This window comes from Sturnira hondurensis, unplaced genomic scaffold, assembly GCF_014824575.4.
Source record: "Sturnira hondurensis isolate 20B ecotype Veracruz unplaced genomic scaffold, ASM1482457v3 Scaffold0009733, whole genome shotgun sequence".
Lineage (NCBI taxonomy): Eukaryota > Metazoa > Chordata > Mammalia > Chiroptera > Phyllostomidae > Sturnira > Sturnira hondurensis.
The window spans coordinates 2951547-2972163 of record NW_028082364.1 but is presented as its reverse complement, the minus strand read 5'-3'; the positions used below and the strand labels follow the sequence as shown (position 1 = coordinate 2972163).

Sequence of the window (20617 nt, the reverse complement as noted above, 5' to 3'; positions counted from 1 at the left end):
GGGCAAACTGAGGCCCTGAGAAGCGGAGTCTGTATGACTAGAGAAGGTGCAGATCCGGGGACCAGCCTGGAGGGATTCAGGAAAGGAAGCTCTGAGTCCCGAGGACGACTTTCTGATCGTCCTCACGGCTCTTCTCCGTTTCCCCATGTCTCTCCCACAGAATGGAAGGCCTTCTGGGCCCGAGCCCCGGGCTGCGCAGCCCCAATCAAGGAGAAAGACACACACAGCAAGAGTTCTGAAAATCAGCCATTTAATCTCTTTGAAATCAATGAGTGGGGAAAGAACTAGAACATGTTTTTCCCTTGAGACTTTGTCGATAAGAATATTGGGTTGGGGGGGTGTCTCTTCCATAGGAAACTGACATTCCCCATGCCCTTACGAGTTTGTTTTTTAAAAATGCATAGAGGTGGATTTTCCATTCCTGCGCACCCCACACATTTCCCCGCCCTACCCCGCCCACCCTCCGAAGGGACTCTTCTTTCATAACTGGGGAACAGAACGTAAAAAATTTTTTTAAAAATCCACCTAAGTGGCCATAGACACCAGAAATAACCAAATGCGGTTACGCACACGTCAGTCACCTTGTAGGCAAACGGGGGAAGCTCTTCCTCTTGGAATCCAGAGCCAAAAATTACAAATGGCAGAGACTTAAGCTATCTATATAGATACGTTAGAACTCCTCCTGGACACTCCCCTTAATCACAAAAGTATGCAAACAATCTTGATATAAATGGAAAACAGGCAGCGGCTCTCTCCCGGGGCATACCTCAAATTCCCTGGGCCCAAGTGCGCCTGGGCCACTGCCCCTCCCTCTCAGGACTAAAGGGTGGGGATGACGGGGAGCAGAGGGGAGCCCGGAAGGTGGGAGTCCAGAGGGGGGAAGGTGGGGCTGCTTTGCTCCCCCCACCTAAGGCCTCAGGATGGATGACCACTGGCTGGGAGAGGCCCAGCCACGATTAGTTCAGGGTGGCAGAGAAAGATGCTGCCCACATGGACCTAAGTGCCCAAACCCTGTCTGCTTCTCAAAGGGTGCCTTCCCAGTCACAAGAGGTGCTGCTGTCACACGGTGGTGCAGGGGCTGAGGCACATTGGCAGGGTGGTGGGGACCGGGCAGCTCGGAGGAACAAAGTAAACTGAGGAAGGGGATCCTGCCACCTGCGCAGTGACCAACTAGGCATCTCCTTCTTGGGAGAAGAAGAAAGCAGGGCGTGGAGGCCTGGGCTCTGGGTCAGGCAGGAAAGCAGGGGGCAGAGCGAGGTTTCGCCTGGAGTGCCACATCCCAGGGGCTTGCCTGGGAAGTACCATTCTTTGTTGAAGGCGCCAGGTGGTGGTGGTGGGGGGGTACCTTTAGGCAGCTTGGTCCAGGGCCGAGAGTCCAGGTCTACGGGTTGGCTGCCCAGGGTGGGGGCCGAGGGAGGGAACCAAATGATTAGTGTGTCCCAATGGTGGAGGCTGCGAGATTGTCAAAGCCTGGCTGAGAACTGGTCCACGTGGATTCTGGGCTGGTCCCACAGGAGAGAAGGGACTATAGCCCTCTCAGGAGTGGTCCCCACTATCCCCAAGCACCCCTTGCCGGATGCTGGTCTTGGGGATCCCCAGGGGAAGGGGTACCACAACTTCAGGCAGTGTAACTCGTCTCAAATTAAACACAGGGAATAGAGGTAGCTGCGAAACTGTGAGCCGCCCCTCCCTCTCCCTACCCCAACTTTGGGATGCAGCCAGATCCTGGACCAGACAGAGGGCAGGAGGAGACAGGGTGCTGTGCGGGAGGCAGGGCAGGCGGGCTCCCTGGGCCCTCGGCCACGGGGCCGGGCAGGTGGTCAATGCATCTTGCCCAGCTGGATCTTCTTCCAGGCCTCCGAGGCTGTGAAGATACACGAGTCCAGAATGCCGGCAACGGTGAAGGTCCCACCAATGATAGCACAGATCTGCAAGGGGGGAGGTCAGAGGTCAGTGCTGGAGGGAGTGCCAAACCAGCCTGCTCCCACGTCACGGGGCCACGTGCTCAGCAAGCCCCACCGCGTGCATACACGAGCTTGTGCTCTACCAGTGGGATGGGTAGTCATCAAATACGCACACCGACAAATGCAAAACTGCAACCAAGGCGAGTGCTACAGAGGAGAGAGGGGCCCATGGTGCTGCCAGAAAGCTATCAGGGCAAAGCTTCTGAGGGCACTATTTTCTTCCGGGACCAGGTGACTCACTGTGGGGCTGTCCTGCGCATTGGAGGGAAGGGAGCAGTCTTCTGGGCCTCCACCCCTGAGATGCCTGCAGTCTCTTCTCCTCATTGTGAAAACCAGAATGACTCCAAACCTTGTCCAATGTCCCCTGGGGGTCACACTTGCTCCAGATTAAGAATCCCCGTAGCAGGGGATGACAATGAATGTCACCTGGATGTCTGCACACTGGCGACATCCCGCCACCTAATAACCACAGCGAAACACAGCGCTTCCACCTTCCCTGTGCCAGGCACGGTCTGAGGTACTTCACACCTCCCACCACGGAATCCCCAGACCAACCCAACAGGGCAAGTGGGATTCTCACACCTGCTTTACAGCCAAGGAAACCGAGGCACGGAGACACTGGATCACGTGTCTAAAGCTACGGCAATGGGTGGCTGAGTTGGGGCACAAAATGTGGGGTCTATGAGTTCTTTTCTGGTGCCATAAAACAATCAGAGTATGAAATGGTAGAAAATAAGAAAAGCCCACGAGAGGCCTGCAAGGGAACTTGACAAGTATTTTCCCCTTGAACACACTTCACGCTGTTCATGAGAACCAATACCACCCCCACCCTGAATACCCGGGAGGGAGGAACCTCTTTACTCATGCCCCCTCGTGGCCCAGAGAGGGAAATAACTTGCCCACGGTCACACAGTAAGTGTGAGGCAGAGCCGAGTCTGTCTGCCTCCAGAGCGCTCACTAGTCCCCACATGCGACATTTAAGCACACTTAAATGACCACAGGACTCAAAAGAAGCCACATTGGGCAGCTCCAGGGGTACCCAAGACCACCTTAAAGACACCATGGGATAGCTGGCCAGCCACGACCCTGGACCCCTGGAGGATTCTGGGAGAGAGTAGCTCCCAAATGGATCCTCTGGTGCCAAGGGGAGGAGGCCAGGAGACACAGCGGAGGCAAGAGGGAAGTGCGAATCGAACCAGCATTTATTTTTAAAACGGTATTTTCTACAAGATGAGCTAAGCAGCGGCTCGTGAGGCCCAGGGCAGACAGAGCTGGTCTGTACGGATGGGCTGTAAGTGGAGCAGCTGGCATTCCAGTAATAACAGCCCGAGCAACCGGAGCAGCCCCCCGGGGGGTGGAGAGGCTGGGGGCGCTGGGGGGATTATTATGAAGTGTTTTCAGTGGGCAAGGCCTCTCCCTGCCAGCCTCAGAGATGACGAAGGGGCACTTTTCAAGGAAGATGACGGCGCGGGAGCCGGTTTATTTCGGTAGGGGCGGATCAGATGATGGGAGATTTTATACCACAAAATGCTTTTAGAGCTTGGATCAGAGGATAGGAAAATGTGACTTCAGTGCAATGGAGCAAATAATGAAAAAATAAAAAATAATCACACACACACACACAGATCTATATTCATCTGCACACTCTGGAGCCCGAGCACACCCGTGACTCACACACACCCGGCCCCCAGTCCACGGGGCTGGCCTAGAGCAGGAGACGGCACATGCAGTGGGGTGCATGGGAGAATATGGGTGGGGAAACTGAGGCCCTGCAGGGAGCCCCGTGAGAACCCACTGGTCTCCCCCAGCTCAACAGCACATCCCCCACTATCCCACATCTGTTGAAGGTGCTCGCCACCGGGCAACTGAGGACAGGAGGCGTTACCCTTTTGGGGGAGTGAGGCTCAAAAGCCAGAGGAAAGGTAGCAGCCCACCTGACCTGCCGTGACCCCTGCCCTCCTCATTTTGTCTACAGGCCACTCAGCCTCTCTGACTCGCTTGAGAGGTGGTGACTGGAGTAGCAGGGGGCCTGGGTGCCCTCGGGCCAGGCGGCCCCTGGGTGCTGACATATGGGTGGTCCCAGAAACCCCCAGCCAGGGGGTCACCACATCTGGCCTCATCCAGAGAGGTGGCCAGGCATGGTCAGGTACGTGCTGTGAAGCGTTTGTGATGGACAGCTTGCATTAGGGACAAAGCACCTGGGCCACAGGCAACTCTGCTTCTTTGGCCCACCTCAGCCCTCTTGCTACAACTCTCCTTTACCTAGAAGCCCGAGGGACAGAAGAAGTGCCTGACACGCAGTAGGCACTCAGGACAGGTTCGCCAAGGAGGTAAAGGAGTGCTTCAGTGTGAGAGTAAATGGACACATGAATGAACAAGTGACTTGCTCGGAAAAGGAGCAGGATTCTAGGCCCAAGGTGGGGGGCCGGCAAAGGTGACTCACTCCAGGGTGTCAGCCTGGAACAGGGCCCCTCCCACTATGTGCCCTTGAATCCCCCCGGCTTTCTGGGCCTCTGTTTCCCACTTTTACGAATGGGGAGGCTAATCCTCGCCAGTCGGGATGGCTGTGGGATTCATGGGGGTATCCGTGACCCCTGCCTGCCTGCTTTCCAGGTACCTCACCACCGCTATACTTTGTACCTCAGGACCAGGCCCAGAGTCAGTGGGAAAACCTGCCTGTGTGTGTGTGTGTGTGTGGGGGGGGGGTTGGTGGCAAGGGGAGGGGTGAAGGAATAGGGCCCCTGGACCAGAAAGGGTCCCCAGAGCCAACACATGCCACCCTCCTCTGGTCAGCAGCACCAGCTCCAGACTGGAAAGCAAGGACAATGCGACATCCAGGCCCCAGTGGGTCTGAGACAAGCACTTGCCTCAGCTTTCAGCAGAGGTTGTCAATAATGCCCCTTTGTTCTTCGGAGGGCCCTCCTCCCTGCGGTCCGCCAGTTCCCCGACCTCCCACGACCTCCTACTCAGGCTAGGATGAAGTCAGCTGGTCTACCTCGAAAGGAAGGGGTGTGTGTGTGCGTGTTTCCCTTACGTCTTAATTACGGCTCCTGATCCCTTGTAATATGGAAAGGACCCGTTCCAACCGCACTGGCGGGCGAGCTGAATCCCTCCGTTGTCCCACCAGCGTCAGCCCTTCCCCAGGGCGAGCGGTAAGCAACTATGACAGACACCCCACAAGGGGTGGGGGGCATAGCAGGCTCTGGAGCACCCATTCCTAAGGTCAGATCCCCGCTGTGTGACTGTCACCAGGAAAACCAGTTTACCTCCCTGAGCCTCAGTGTCTCTCATCTGTAAAATGGGGCCCACTGTGGGGGCCGAGATGCCCCATCTGGCTGCCAGCCCTGCTAAGTGCCGGGAGCCAGTCATTCCCCTTCCCCGTCCACAGTCAGCATCACTAAGAACACTTGTGGAAAAGCACAGTGTGAGGAAATGAATAATGAATCTGAGAACCATCGGGGCTGGCTGGCGGCAGACAGGCTGGAGCCGAGGATGAGGACACGGAGCCCTGCCTGGCAGAGGGGGGGGGGGCGGTCTCAGAGGGGAAGCTGATGACCAGGCCCTGGCAGGGTGGGGGGTGGGGATGCGGGTCCCCACCCAGAGGTGTTCCACCTGCCAGAGTGCCCATACCTACCCTCTAGTGCAAGGGACTGGGGGGGGACAGAGTCCTCCCCCCACCATTTTTATCATGGCTGCAGCTGAAAAATAACTGCCTCCCCTCAGAAAAAAGCCCACCTTGGTTGAGCACCTACTGAGTGCCAGGCCTCAGATGGCACTTCCCTCTGCCTTCTCATCCGGTGTTTGTTTGCAAGTGCTCGGGGGGAAAAGGTGACCCCCATTCCACAGATGTGGACACAGAGGGTCAGAGAGGGGTGACTTGTCCAAGGTCACACAGCCACCACGTAGGGTGACAAGAACCCGGGTCTGGGAGGCTGGCTGCAAAGGGCCTGCTTCTTCCGGTTAGACCACCCCGCTCCACGCCACCCTGCGGGCTGCCCTCGGCCCCCGCCCGCATGCATGCACAGATGGCTCCTTTACATTGTGCTTTCTCAGTTCCATTATCAAACGTCCTGAAGTGAGGGGTCCCCCGCAGCCAAGTCTGGGAGGCAAGAAGCTGCGTGGCTGTGAAAGTGCGTGTAGGGAGCCCACCGCATCCCAATCTTTTTCCTGGCGCCAGAACCCGCCTCTGGAAGGCTTGGAATCCCACCGTGCATCTCTGCGCATGCGCAGTCGGAGCAATCTGTCCCTGAGACCAGCCGTTGCTCTGCTGACAAGTTCGGAAGGGTCTGAACTGATTTTCTGCACTAACTGCAGCTTCCTTCCCCCGCCCCCTGCCCCCGAGGACTGACTGAATAACTGACCTGCTAATTGGGCTTTATTTCATTCCTCAGATATTGGAAATTGTCTTGGGGGGTGGGTGAAGGTGGACACCCCTCCATTTGCTCATCGTTTGACACTATCACCCGCCTGCACTGGCTGGCACAGACCTGGTGACAGGAGGTGACAGGATCCAGGAGGTGACAGGACCCAGCCCTGCCCTCCTGGAGCTCCCAGCTCCCCGAGAAGAGAGAACCAGGGCCCTTTGTAGCAGGGCCGGCTACAAAGCTGCTGTGTCCCCAGCTCACACAGTCCTTGCAGGTAAAATCTGCTCAAGTTTGGGTCCTCTCAACTCTCTCGGTCACCTCCCCCCACCGCAGGCACCCGCTGCCTTTGGTCCAGGGCGGACTCCTACGTGGGGCCCAAACATGTGGACAAAAGGTAATCAGACAAGGGCAAGAAAACTTGCAAACCACACGTTCGGACCGCTTGCTTTTTTTATGGTTTGCACCTGTGTGACTGTGCTTTTATCACATGTGCTCACAGCATCACCTGGTTTCCCGCTGGGATATTACTGTTTCTTGATTCCCAGGATGGATGTCACTGGGATGGATGTCACTGTAGCAAATGACCCTGGTGTCCTCCCAATGGCCCCATGGCTTCTGGGGGCTCTGTGGCTGGAACATCTTTGAGGGAGGTGGGCTTTGGGGTCAAGTTCCAGCCTTGCCACTTACAGGCTGTGTGATCTTGGCTGCGTTTCTTTACCTCTCTGGGCCTCAATGACTCATGTATAAAATAGGAATAAATTAGGAACGGAGGGTCCCGGGGGGCGAGGGGCAGAGAGGTTAAAGCCGATAACTCTAAAATAACCTGGCACACAGTAGGTGTGCACTAAGCGTAGCTATATCATCACTTCGTGCAGCTGCCCCGGGTGTGTTTCTGAGCCCTGATGTGCCGGCCAGGCCCTGTGCTCTGTGCCGGGGACACAGTGGTGAATCAGGCCTGGCAGTTCTGAGGCACAGTCTCAAGTTTGGGGGATCCTCTTATTGGCGAGAAGCAGCTCTGGGGCAGGACAGAGTCCGAGTCTGACTCAGCTGCCCCTGCTGCCCACCGGGAGTGTGTCAGTACCAGCTGGGACTTTCTGGTGGGCAAAAACTGTCTCGGGCCATACCGGCAGCTTGGTTGGGCACTTTGTGGCTTCCAGCTGTTCCCCCGAGAATAGAATAAAACCCACAGGGAAGGCCATGTGACTCGAAGCCATCGATCAGCCACCGTGACCCACTAGACGGGAATCTCAAAAAGGGGCTTCAGCAAGTGGCAGGGGACAAATGTGCATGTGTGGGAGGGGGTACTTCAAGGGGGGTCACCAGCGTGTCGTCCAAAACACCATCTGTGTATTCTCTTAGTGGTGGAATTTTCTGGAGCGGCAGTAAGTGGAGATCTGAGAAAGGTGGGTGAGAGGGAGGAGCCCTGGACAGTCTGGTGGAGGTTTGGGGGGCGTGGGGGGTGAGGGGGTGGGTGGGAGGAGCTCTCCTCTGTTCAGGCTCCGGAGGAGGCCCCCGGGGGGGGCCTCAACAAGCCAGGTACCAGATACTTAGAATTGCACTGGGGAGGCCCCAGCCGCCTCTCCCCGCACGCCCACAGCCGCGCCCGCCACCGGCTGTACCCACACCTCATTCCAGCCCGCCCGCAGCTGCCCCGGCAGCCGCTACATGACGACATCCTGGCCTAAGCCCCCTCTTCAGCAGCCTCTCTGAGGAGCTATTTGCAGAGGCCTCCCCTTCGCACGCAAGGTGGGGGTTTCGGACGCAAGTGTTTGATTTTGAAAAGAGAGGAAGAGGAGCCCTAGCAGGTGCCCGCACTGCCACACGTGCCCCACCCCGTCCACCCGGACCACCCTGCCCCACCCCTGCTGAGCGTCTGTGTGCTGTGCGTCTGCGTGCGAACGTCATCCCCACATCTGCTGTCCCGTGACGAGGGCCATTGAAGCAGCACAATGACGCCATCTGCCAGGGACAGCCAGCTGGCGCCAGGCGGACCCTGGTTGCCATGGCAACCAAGATGGCGTCACAGGGCGGGGGGGGCCTTTGGAAAACCCAGCAGCCTAAGGATGTGGCAGGCTCCCTGCAGCGCTGGTCATTCAGGTGGAGGTGGACAGAGTACAGATGGAGGAGGGGCTGATGGCCAGAGTCAGGGAGGTGGCTGGCCTCTGGGTGCCAAAGCTCCTGCCCTGTGCCTTCTTGGGGCGCCCAGCTCTCAGGAGTCCATCCGCATGGAAGGAGGCTGCCTGGCTTTCACAAGACATGCTGTTGGGTGCCTCTGCACACACTGCGCCCTCTGCTTGTACTCTCTCTCCANGGGGTGGGGGGTGGGCTTTGGAAAACCCAGCAGCCTAAGGATGTTGCAGGCTCCCCGAAGCGCTGCTCATTCAGGTGGAGGTGGACAGAGTACAGATGGAGGAGGGGCTGATGGCCAGAGTCAGGGAGGTGGCTGGCCTCTGGGTGCCAAAGCTCCTGCCCTGTGCCTTCTTGGGGCGCCCAGCTCTCAGGAGTCCATCCCCACGGAAGGAGGCTGCCTGGCTTTCACAAGACATGCTGTTGGGTGCCTCTGCACACACTGCGTCCTCTGCTTGTACTCTCTCTCCACCACTCAGCCCAGAAAACGCCTCCTTGTCCTTCCAGACTCTTCCCAAACAGAGGGGACTGTGCCCGCCTCTGTGTCCCCACGGCGCCTGGTGCCCAGCTCCATCGGCACCCCCGCTGGAGGAGACTGCATCTCTCTGGGTGTGGGCCCACACACTGGGGAGCAGCCTGAGGATAGAGATGGTCTAATCTTTCCACCTGGTTGCCCAGCAAGGGCCCGGCACTTGGAGAATTCTAGCAAATGCTAAATGAATAAATGAAGTCGCTTCACTGCTCCGCTACGTGCCAAGGGTTTCAACCCTCAGAGCCTTGGCCGCCTGGGGTTGCAGGAGCAAATGGGAAGGGGTGTGAGGGTCCTTCCCAATCCCACCTCGAGGTTTGGGCCCAGGGTTGTCAAGGCCACCCCTGCCTGGGGGCGTCTGTTGCACCTTAGTTTGTAATTCTGGGCATGTGGCCAGAGTGCTGGGCTATGCGTCAGCGCCAAGACCGACGGGAGGGAGAGTGTCCACTGTTTCCCTCTTTTGTGGATTAGGAGATGCAGGCCTGGGCCTGGTCGTGGACATTGGGCCTTTCTGCTTCTTGGCACCCACTCCTCCCTCTCCCAGTAAATGGCCCCTGATTCTTCCCTGGCAGCCTTTGTCCTGGGCGTCTGATTGGGGCTGGCTGTCTGGCGCAATCCGTTCCTTCTCCAGGCTGCTAGGATGGCAGGGAACCCAAGCCGGGCCAATGACAGCACTCTCCTACGCAGGACTCAGGTGGAATTACTGAGAAAGGGCATTTCCTGTCGGTAAATTAGATTTGAAACAAAGCCCGTGCAGAAAATGCAGGCTGAAGAAAGACCTATTGTAGACACTAGTTGTGCCTGGATCCAGCCATACCTGAAACTTACACTCTCAAAGCAGCTCGATGTAGGGTCTGTCTCATCTGTAACAGAGCCCTGTTACAGGGCTACTGCAAATCTAGTCAGAGCCAGAAATAAAAGTGTCAGGACCAGACCTCTGATCCTGAATCATATTAAAAGCATGAAGAGGCGCAGAAGCCTGAGGGTCGTGAGGCCTCAGTTTCCCCCTCTGTGATATGGGGACAATCACCCATCTCTTCACATCTGCTCACTCTGGTACCAAACACCTGCGGGCCTCTTGGCTGAAATAGGGCACCGTGACACTGTTCTTCTGGCCCCGAGGACATTGCGAAAGGGAGGCCAGGGAGCCCTGAACACAGACAGATCATGAGGATCAAAAAGAAAGGACATGAGCTTGAAGCCGTCCTGCAGAAGACTGGCCTGGGCGGAGATAATGGCAAAGAACTCGAGAGAGAGACCAGGCAGGAGGGAGAGAGAGAGAAAACCTGATGATATCCGCAACTGCGGGGGGAAACATACTCAAGGGATAAGGGGGCCAGTCTTCCCTGCAAGACTCACACAGAGCAGGGTCCACGCTGCTGGGAATAATTTCCACAAAACGGAGAAGCTGGAGAAAACCACAGACAGCTGATCAAGCCATACAGAGATCTGCTAGAGAAACGACTTTAGTGCCATTCCCCTCGGGGAAAAGTTTTCTCAATGAAATGCCATCGGCCCTGATGTGACTCTGGTGGCGTGTCTGAATGTCCCCCCCCCCCCCAGATCAAAGCTCTCCCACCCCCCACGGTGTATAGCCTGAGCCCCCAGCCCCAAGGGCTATGTCCTGTTGCTTCAAGGACTGGCCGGGCGCTGATTGCAGGGGCACACCGTGAGCACCCCGCCCACTCACCGTGGTGATGAACCTGTACAGAGGCTGCCGTCTCTCTGTGTACTTGACCGTGATGGGGCTGAGGTCGTATCGGAACCAGATGGCAGGGATGATGCGGCCTGTGTGGCTGTAGGCGACATACTCCTGGGATGGAGGAAGAGTTGGGCGAGTCGGGAATGTGAGATGTAGGCACACAAACCGCATCTCACGGCAGGTGGGGGCTGGCATACAGAGGGCCCCCCTGCAGCCCACGAGAATGGGCTTTCCTCCCTCCCTCCCTCTCCCCACCCGGCCCAGGGAGCCAGCCCCCACCAGCCCCTCCCCTCACACCCTTCCTCCGGAGGCTTGGCCATCAGTGTGTGGATGGGCAACACGGCTGGGGGTGTTTTGACCTTTTCAGCTGCCTGGAAACTGCATGTTTTGATTCCGGAAGCAGCCCCAGAATCAAAACATGAATCTGAGCGCAGAGAGGGAAGAGGACAGTATGTCCTGGGCTCCGCGTGAATCGAGGCCTGGCTCAACGCCCAGGCTGTGCAAAATCCATTCATTTGTTCGCTGAGAGTTTCCCTGAGTGCCTCTCCTGTATGCTGGTGCCTGGCACCGGGTCGGCGGCTGAAGCCCCCAAGGGAGCAAGCCTCACCCTGACCCCAGAGGGGGTCACAGTCTGGAGAAGGCAGATGCAACAATACAGGTAATACTGTGACATTGCACATGCCACAGCAGAGGGACGTGGGGTGCCACGGGGGGGCGAACAAGTGACCAAGTCTCCCCAAGGGCATCTGGAAGGCTTGGCAAGGAGGGGACATTTTATACCATACGGATATCCTGGGGAGTGTGGGAGGGACAGAGAGATGCCTCTGAAGGGAGTGAGGGGAGTGAGGTTCTTTGGAGAAAGAACACACAAAACTGGAAAGCCAGAAGGCTCAGCCCTACAGCAAGCCCTCCTGAGAAGGCCCCCCGGCTGGGACCAAAGGATGCTCAGGGCTGAATAACTGTGTGTTTTCTCCGGTCTGGGTGCTTTAGGACACTGGAAACCTCTGGGATACCCTCACTCATTTATAATACCTGCAGACCAGGCTGAACCCCCACAGCGCCCCAGGCCCAGTGCTGGGCCTGATCCCGGGCTTCTGCTTCCTTTGTTCACTGTCCCCATGGGCACTGCCCCCTCTCAGGGCAGGCTGGGGCCAAGGCCACAGAGAGAGCTGAGCCAGCTGCTCTGGACACAGGGCCCTCGCCAAAGCCTCAGGGGAAGGATCCTTGGGCAAAATAAGATCAGCTTTCTCCAGGGAGACCTGATGGGGCAGAGTGACTGGGTCACAGCCTCGAGCTGAGGGACAGAAGGAAAAAAATGAAAAAAAGAAAAAAAAAAAACAGCATTTATCCTCAGCTTTATTCGGTGCCTGGTTTGAAAGGCACTGCCTCATTTGACAGTGATCTTATAAGGAAGGCGTCCTTTTACAGAGGAGTAAACTGAGGCACGGGGTGGTCCTGGGATGAAGGGACTGAGCCAGGTTTGCACTGGCAGTCTCCTCCACACCTCACGCTCTTTCTATTCAGACTGCAGCCACGGTCTCCCAGCTGCTGGGCGCCGTTGGCACCTGAGGGTGGGAAGAACACGCCCTTCAAGAAACGACAGAGAATCAGAGAAGCAGGTCTACTTTTGGAGAGTAGGGGGCCAGGGGGGCCAGGCTCTGGAGCCCGGGTTCTAATCCCCACTTGGCTATTTTGTAGCTCAGTGACCACCCTTCCATGCCTCAGGGGTCCAATCTGTGAAACGGGGACAATGCGAGTCCCAATCTCAGAGCTGTCATGAGGACTGAAAAAGACAATGGAGACACCTCAGCGAAATGCCTAACCCATTAAGAAGTGATAGCTACACTTACTGTTACTATTATTAACCGAGCTAAACACTGTATCACTCAGGAGGGGTTTGGGCAGCCCTGGAACGGAAGAAAAAGGAGCTTGGTGGGAAAGGGGTCTACGAGGCAGGGGGTGGGGGACTCAAGCAAAGGGCTTCAGGCACTCACAGGGTCCTCTCTGAGGAAGCCCAAGGCTCTCAGCTTGAAACCACTAACTGCTGGTCCCCCCATTCTCCTGGCTCTGACCATGCCCTGCCTCTCCATGCAGCCTGCCTGCTTCTCCATGACTTTGAGGGTTGGGGTCCTGGGACATTCCTGTTAACCAACGGCCATTGGGGGGATTCAAGAGCCTCATGATTTTGGATAAGGTGCTTGTGCCCGGAAAGCCAGAGCATCTGTCGTGTGCTGACCAATCAGGGTCCTGAGTCTGAAGGACCGGGTGGGGAGGCCACCTGCCTGCTCTTTCTCAAATCGTGCCCAGACGCTCGGCGCCTCTGCTCTCGGCCAGCAGAGGGCGCTATTGCACGCGGCGCAGCGCGGCGCAGCCCGGCCCAGCAGCCCCGTACCTTATTGGCCACCGTGTACTGGTAAGAGTACCGCTGCTTGCCACTCTTGTCTTCGTAAACCGTGGGCACGATCTTCAAGATGTAGTCGTGGGAGGCGAGGGCTGCGGGAAGGACACAGCAGAATGAAGCAGGGGGACGGGCACCGCCTGGCTGGCAGCTCCAGGTCACGCCAACCTTAAATTTGCTTGGCATTGTCAGTGGCTGGGGAGTGGGGTGGGGCTGCAGGCTCCCCCCTTTGCATCCCCAAAAGACCCCTCTTCATTTCTTCCTGTTGACCCCGGGCATGAAAGACTACCGTAGTGCACATTTCCAGAAATGGAAACGACGCACCGTCCTTCAGTAGGGTAAGGATTGAAAGGTGGGTGCTGGGAGAGGCCATGTTCTAAGAGGAACTGTGATGTCAAAAGAACCAAGTTACATAACAGAGTGAATAATGCGTTTCCGTGCGCAGGGCACAGGGAAGGCTCACGCTCCCCTCATGCAAAAATACGTAGAAGAATGCTCTGGAAATATACCCAAAGAACTACTAGCAGTTTTAGCCTCTGAGGAAGAAGGCGGGATGTGATCCAGATCACATTTTATTGTGCGCCCTCTGGTCCTGTTCAAATGTCGTGACCTTTAGAGAAAACTGGGTTGAGGTTTTAAAAAGAAGGCGCCCACAAACCATTTCTGGTTTCCATGAAGAATGGATGAATTTCTCTCCCCATTTTTCAATTCACGGGAGATCTGTTCTCCCTCCACCTGGCCCCGTCGCAGATTCCGGGGTAACTCTCACCCCCTCCCCTGCGGGGTGGGGAGGCCTCAGAGGGCAGGGACCTTACTCATCCCCATGTCCCCAGAGCCCTTCTTGGGCTGGGTACGGAGCTTGGTATGGCTGGGTACAGCCGCTAATGCTTATTGAATGAATGAACAGGTGGAGGGATGACTGGTCAGAAGCATGAATGGGAGAGCAGATGAATCAGCTTCTGATAAGCATGAGGTAACCGGAATCGAACGCTGGGCCCAGAGAGTGCTGGCCCAAAGCTGCCAGACATTGCCAGGGAGAGGTATGAATTCCCTTGGGCCTTCTGGGATGCTCAGAGAAGCTTGGGTCAGGGGTCATGGAGCTAAAAGAACAGAAATCAAAGATGTAGGCCCATGGGTTGTGATCCAGGCCTCCTGGCTGAGTCGGCCCTGAGCCCTGCACTCATCTTGTGGAAGAGGCGGGGGACGCAGCTGGTGTCTGCGGCCTCTTCCTGCTAACGCGGAGTCTCGGGAAGGAAGGGATAGAGCTTCCGGAGCTGTCTGCAGACCAGAGTCCTCTGGGAACCCAAGAAGAGCCCTGTAGCCTCGGGGCTGAGCCCATGAAGGCCCTAATGCCCCTCCGCTCAACCCTGAAGCAGTCCTCAGATAATAAAAGCACCAGAGTCACCTAGGAAAGGCAGACACCTGGGCCAGAGCTCAGAACCCATCTGCACTTTAAAGCAGGAGCCCAAGACCACCTTTGAAATACAGCGCTCCAAGTGCCCACCGCCTGGTTAAAAACCTGAGGGCATGGGAATCACGCCTGTAATGGTTCTAGTAAACAGAATGGAGGGGGGCAGTGAAGCAGGGGGGTAGTGAGGGACGACGAAGAGGGCAAAGGGTGTCACATACACGGTGACGGAAGGAGACTAGCCTGGGTCGTGAGTACTCAGTGGAATACACAGCCGTTGTATTATACTAGTGTACCTGCAATTTCGCGTCACTAATCAATGTCACCCCAATAAATTATAAACAAATTCAAAAGGGTTCTGTTAAAATGTGTACAAAAAATGATCAGGAATAAAAGAAACAAAACTCACAAGTCCACCATCCATAGGAAACCATGGATTCTCACTCTTGGGTACAAGCCGGCAGACTTGTATGTACACACATGTTTGCATTCTCTTAAAATTGGATGACACTGTACCTTTTTCTAAAAACTGAACGCCACAGACCCCAGAGGGAAGGCTCCAAGGTGGGGTCGGTTATGCGTACTGCCATGCCCCCAGCATGGTGCCTGGCATGTAGTAGGTGCTCAGTAAACGCTGGCTGCCTGAATGTCAGTGAGGTTCTGACACACTGTGGTCGGTGACAGCACACATCCTGTGGCATGGCCACGGACACCGTCCTTGCCCCGAGCCCCCACAGCTAGACACAGACCTCATTTTTACTCTCATAAACAATGACCTAATGGACACCATTTTCCTAAGTTGCTGGACACTCTTAATTCTTTCCTTAGCTTCCTCTCTCATGAGGAGAATGGATGACTCAAACACGATGACCAGTTTCAGAGCCTTTGATATAATTTGCCAAATAGCCGCTAGAGACCTTGCACCTAACATACCCACGTGGATTCCTCGTCAGCTGACCCCTCCTCGGGACCGGTGGCCCCAGAGCCGTCCACGCAGGCCCACGTACCCTTCCTGCTCCCTGCATCCACCTCCTTGCGGAGAAGCTGGGCGTGTAAGACACAGGGATCACGGAAGGAGCGCCCCTGCACCCTTTTCCCGGAGTCCCAGCAAACAACAATGGCCAATGCACTTTGATTCGACCCCATTGCCCCTCCTCCCCCACTTGACGTTGAAGCTAACCCTAGACATCGCATCCATTCATCCACAAGCATTTGTGTGCTGTCTCCCTGAAAGATAAGAACTCCTTAGAAAAGAAAAACACCCACCACCACAAGGCCACCATCACAGCTCAAACGTCAACAACTTCAGTATCGTCAGTATCTTCAAAGAGAGCGGCCTGAGCTGGGAAAGACAGTAAACTCACTCCTTAGGAGGAGTGGGGTGCTGTCCTACAGAGAAGGTGGTCTGGGAGGGCCTCCGAGTGGTAGTGTTTGCGCCACCATGGGAAGATATGAGTGCAGGGGGCCCTCCAGAGGTGAAGGCCCCCCAGCACAGATGGAGGCTGAGAGCTGAGGGAATGACAGGCCATCCTAATGCCCTCCATCTGGCCTTCTGCCGCTGGACCTGAGGCATTTTTCTCACCACCGAGCCAGCCTAGGACAGCTTGCATGGTAGCCCCAGGCAGGCGCAGTTTCTTGCCTGGATCCTCTGCCGGCTCCCCCTCTGGGGCCTTGAGCTGGATCAGTGTGCCATTCCAGGCAGCTGAGGGTCCGTGCTAACTGCAGGCACATGTGGACAGCCACCTGGGGACCCCACACTGTCCTAACACAGACCTCTGACGACTCCCTGCCATCTGTGACATTCGCTCGCACACACACACAGCGGTGCCGTCATGAGCTCGGGCACTGCTGGCGGCAGCGTGAATGGGCGAGGGCCACTGGGAGGCCACTGGGGAGCTGACACAAGGCAGATACAGGACATGTTGGCGGTACTGCTGACGCAGCGAAAGAGCACTGGGCCTGGCAGAGCCACTGGGTGGGCGGCCGGGCCTCCGTCACCGCCGGAAACACCGGACAGAACTGTGGTTAGGTCATGAGGCCGAGTACAAATATCAGAAGGCAAGCTGCTGCCTACGCTTTGAAGAAATGACCCCTGGCGGTGGACAAGAACCCACAGGGACACAGAGAATGGAAAGTGGGGTTTCCTGGGGGCGGGGCAGGTCCTGGGGAGATGCTTTCTCTTATTGAGGTTCCTGATGATTGGTGAGCAGAAGGTATTTTAAGAAATGCTAAGGAAAGCCGTATGTATTGATAAGAAAAGTGAGCTCAGGCGAGGAAGTTGGAAAAGGCAAGGTGACCTGCCCTGCAGTCCCCCAGATCCGGTCTGTGCTCATGTCCAAGGCCCCGAGTGTGCCCGCACTGTAACCTGGGCTGAGGTGCCAGGAAGCCAAGCCAGGAGAAGACTCAGGAGGGGCCTTTGTTGGGGGGGGCGGGGGGTTCAGCAGAAGAGAGGGTGGGGTAGGGGCGGTGGCCCAGGTAGCCAGACCTGACTGAGCCGCCCACAGAGACCTGGTCTCAGCCAGCCATGTGACCTAGGAAGGGTGCCAGCTGGGCCACTGCTCCCTGAGGGACCTCAGGTGATTCATTTAAGGACAGAATGGTAACAGCAGCTACAGTCATGGCTGCCCAGGAGCACTAATGGAAGTGCCCGGGGCTGCTGCTGACTTTCCCCAGGGTCAAGTCAACTTCTCTTAAAGACAGAGAGAGTTCCATCTCCCAGGCTCGCTGTGCAGAAGAGGCCTAGCTTACGGGGAGTGCCCCGTGCCCGCCCTGCCCTCCCCTACTCCCTCTGGGTGGGAGGCAGCTCCCAGCGGCAACACTTACGGTTGGAGGTGAGTCTGTCCGCTCCCCCGAGGGCATTGAACGCTCCGTGGACATTCTGGACCTGTGGAGGGGCACAGCGAGGGGGATGACCTCGGGATGCCGCCCCCTCCAGACCTGGCCACGGCTGCCAGGGGACAACCAGGTGCGATCTGGTTTAGGGACCTCCTCTGTTTGTAAAACGGGGGTCCATCACGGTCTGTCTCATAAAGAAGTTGTGGGGAGCAAGATCCAGACACTGCACAGGCCTGGCACAGAGTAGGCACTAGGTTGCTTCCCATCTTGGGCACCTACTATGTGCACTCTGTCCTGGGTACTCCAGGGCCTGGCACAGAGCCTGGTGCAGAGCAGACATCTCTAGAGAGTCTGATGAATCCATGACTGTCCAAGGCATAGAAAGGAAGACCCGGAGCCAGTCACACCTGGTTTCTCACAAGCTGTGTGGCCTTGGGCAAGTTCTCTGAACCAGTGTCCTCATCAGGAAAAGTAAATCCTATCCCACATGGCTGAGGGAGGTTTGTTTTTTTTAAAATATATTATTTGTTTATTTTTAGAGAGAGAGAAAGGGAGGGAGAAAGAGAGGGGGAGAAGCATCAATGTGTGGTTGCCTCTCGCATGCCCACTACCGGGGACCTGGCCTGCAACGGAGGCCTGTGCCCCGACTGGGAATTGAACCGGCGACCCTTTGGTTTGCAGGCCAGCACTCAATCCATTGAGCGGCCTCAGCCAGGGCTCCTGAGGGAGTTTTTGACAGGATTAAAGAAGGAGTCGCCTACAACCCTGTATTCTAAGTGACAAAGGAAAGGCTTCTCACCAAACAAGGCCTGGGGAGGCCAGGGCCAGGCTGCCAGTCCCAGCACTGTGGCCAGGCAGTCACTCTCCCTCTGAGCCTCAGCTCCCTTTGTCACACAGAATGCAAGAGTTTCTACCTCTGGGGCCGTCAACGCTCCCCTGCCTGCAGCTGGCAGAGTCAGGCTGTCAGCGTCTGGTCCTCTGTGTTTGCTGCCGTGAGTACGAAACTGCCACTGGGGCCTGCTGCCCTCTGGGTCACACAACAAGGACTCGGAACACCTGGGTCACCGCGCAACCCACTGAACAGCATGGGGCTGAGCGGAGAGGCCAGGAGGGCCGTGGAGGGGAGCAGGCTGGACTGTGCCGTCAGACAGATGCACGGGGCTCCCTGCACGAGTGGCTTCTCTGGTCCCAGCTCCACGTTTGTGAAACGTGGTGCCCCTCCCACCGCAGGAGGCTGCTCGGACAGAGAGGGAGCATCAGCACGGAGTGCCTGCTGATGAAGAGCAGGTCCCCTTCCCCAGGACTAGGCAGGCCTCAAGCTGAGGTTCCAAGGCCAACGCACTGCTGATGAAACTGCAGCCGTGCGCTCAGAAGGAACGAAACAGAGCGGGTGCAGGGTGGAGCAGAGGCTCAAAGGGGGTGGCGGCCCCTCCGGAGGGCATTGCTCTGGGCCCAGGAAGGACAGACAGCTCCGGTGACAGAGCCCCCATGCGCCCATCCCCCGCCACACCGCCTGCAGCGTGGCCGCTCACCTGTAGCGTGTCCCCGAAGGACAGTTTGTGGATGATGTGGGTCATGTCCGGGTTCTGCGGCTGCGCCGTGGCACTGTGTGTGGACACGTGGAAGTTGCCGGGGACCTGGGGAGAGAGGCAGGTTTCAGGAGTCTGGTGGGCTCCCCCGGAGGGTGGGGCGCAGGGCTTCGCCCTGGAGCCAGACAGATCTAGATGGGGGCCCCAGCGTGGTCAGGCCTCGAGATCGGAGGGGCCACTGCCCGCCTCTGAGCCCCAGCTTCCTCATGGGCAGAATGTGGCAGAGACGGTAGTGGCCCAAGGGGGCCACTGCAGCTGGGGCAGGGGGCAAAGCATGTCTGCGAAGTGCCCTGCTGGACACCCAACGCAAGGCCACGTGGACCGAGACAGCAGCTGCCCGCCACCCACTCCTGGCCGCCGGCTCCACAGTGGGTTGGGGGCGACCTTCTGGCCAACAGATCAACGCAGCCTCCAGGAACTCCGAATCAACACGTCGCCCATGAGGGGAAGAAGCACAGCTTACGGTCTAGAAGCTTATTTTGTAAGCCCGCCTGTTTCAAACTCTGCAGCCCTCTCTCAGGAATACGCATCTTCACTAGGACCTGAGCTGTGCGCTGACTCGGGAGGAACTTGGCGGACAGTGCGTGGCCGGCCTCAGCAAGCGCACATCGAGTGGCCAGCACGGCATCTGGGCCCTGGCCCAGGGCAAGCCACTGGGTCTGGGGTGAGCAGGAGGGACAGCATCACCCATTCCGAGCCCGATTACCTGGGACAGGGCGGCAGCTGAGTTCCACATGTGACTCCCGTGTGGCCCTGCCTCCCAGCTGAACGTGCTCAGTGGCTACTCTGGGTCTCAGTCTCCCCATCAGCAAAATGGGGATGGCAACCTCAGGGGGTTACCGGGAGGATTAAACGAGGTGATGAGTGCCAAGCCGATGGCACTGTCACTGGGTTGGGTTCCTGGAATGGACCACTTTGTCGTCAGGGAGAAGGACCTCCCGGAAGAGGGGACAGCATGTACACGGGCAGGGCCTGGGAGGAGCCACTGCACTTAAGAAACACTTTCAACTTCATTTTTACTTGTGCAGGTAACACGGAGAGACATCTCCATTACAAAAAACTTCCCGAGATAAAGTCAGGACTCCAGTCCCCGTGACCGACCACCCCCAGAAATAAGGACAAGACGGCGTCTGGCTCGAGTCCCGCGGCGCTTCCTGTGCCGTGACGTGGGGCCCCCTGCGGACGTGGGCAGAATCGTGTCTGGGGCCCCGGCCCTCCCGCTCCCACAGTTAAGTGAGCCAAGGAGGCTGGCTCCTGCGCATCTGCCACCCGCTGCCACCCCTCGGGCTGTGACTCAGTGACCCGCTCCCCCCGGGCATCCATCACAGGTGGCTGACTCATCCCGGCACACGCTGGGCCGGGGAAAGAAAAGACGACGCTCTTAGAGCCTGTGACTTAGGAACCTGCGTCAGTGCCTCTGACGGATTTTAAAAATACATTGCTGAAGCCGGGCCTCAAACCCCGGCTCACCCTGCCCTCTTCCCCGGGGCGCTAGGTGATTAAGCGAGGAGTGGGGGGGAGCTGAGGGCTGCCAGAGCAGACACGTGAACTCTGACTTCTGGCTGCTGACCAGCCTCCTGATGTGTGGATAAGGAGGCCTCGGGGTAAGTGCAAGGCAGATGCTGCGAGATAAAGGGGTGGGGGCCAGCTGCAGGCCCGGCCTGCCTCCACGGCCGGCTTTGTCCTCCAAACTACCGGCCT

At 57.3% G+C, this 20617-nt stretch overlaps 1 protein-coding gene across 2 annotated transcripts in view; it reads right to left on the bottom strand.

Annotated features, from left to right (window-relative positions):
- Window positions 1–233: 233 nt before the first annotated feature.
- ERGIC1 (endoplasmic reticulum-golgi intermediate compartment 1) overlaps window positions 234–20617 on the bottom strand; it is a 78918-nt gene continuing 58534 nt past the window's right edge. For both annotated transcript variants that reach the window (XM_037057778.1, XM_037057777.1), the window contains exons 6-10: window positions 18860–18964; window positions 17316–17376; window positions 13079–13179; window positions 10675–10797; window positions 234–1928 (exon numbers count right to left, since the gene is read on the bottom strand). In XM_037057778.1, the coding sequence (XP_036913673.1) occupies window positions 1821–1928; window positions 10675–10797; window positions 13079–13179; window positions 17316–17376; window positions 18860–18964 (498 nt within the window). In that variant the 3' untranslated portion in view covers window positions 234–1820. The remainder of the gene's footprint in view (window positions 1929–10674; window positions 10798–13078; window positions 13180–17315; window positions 17377–18859; window positions 18965–20617) is intronic.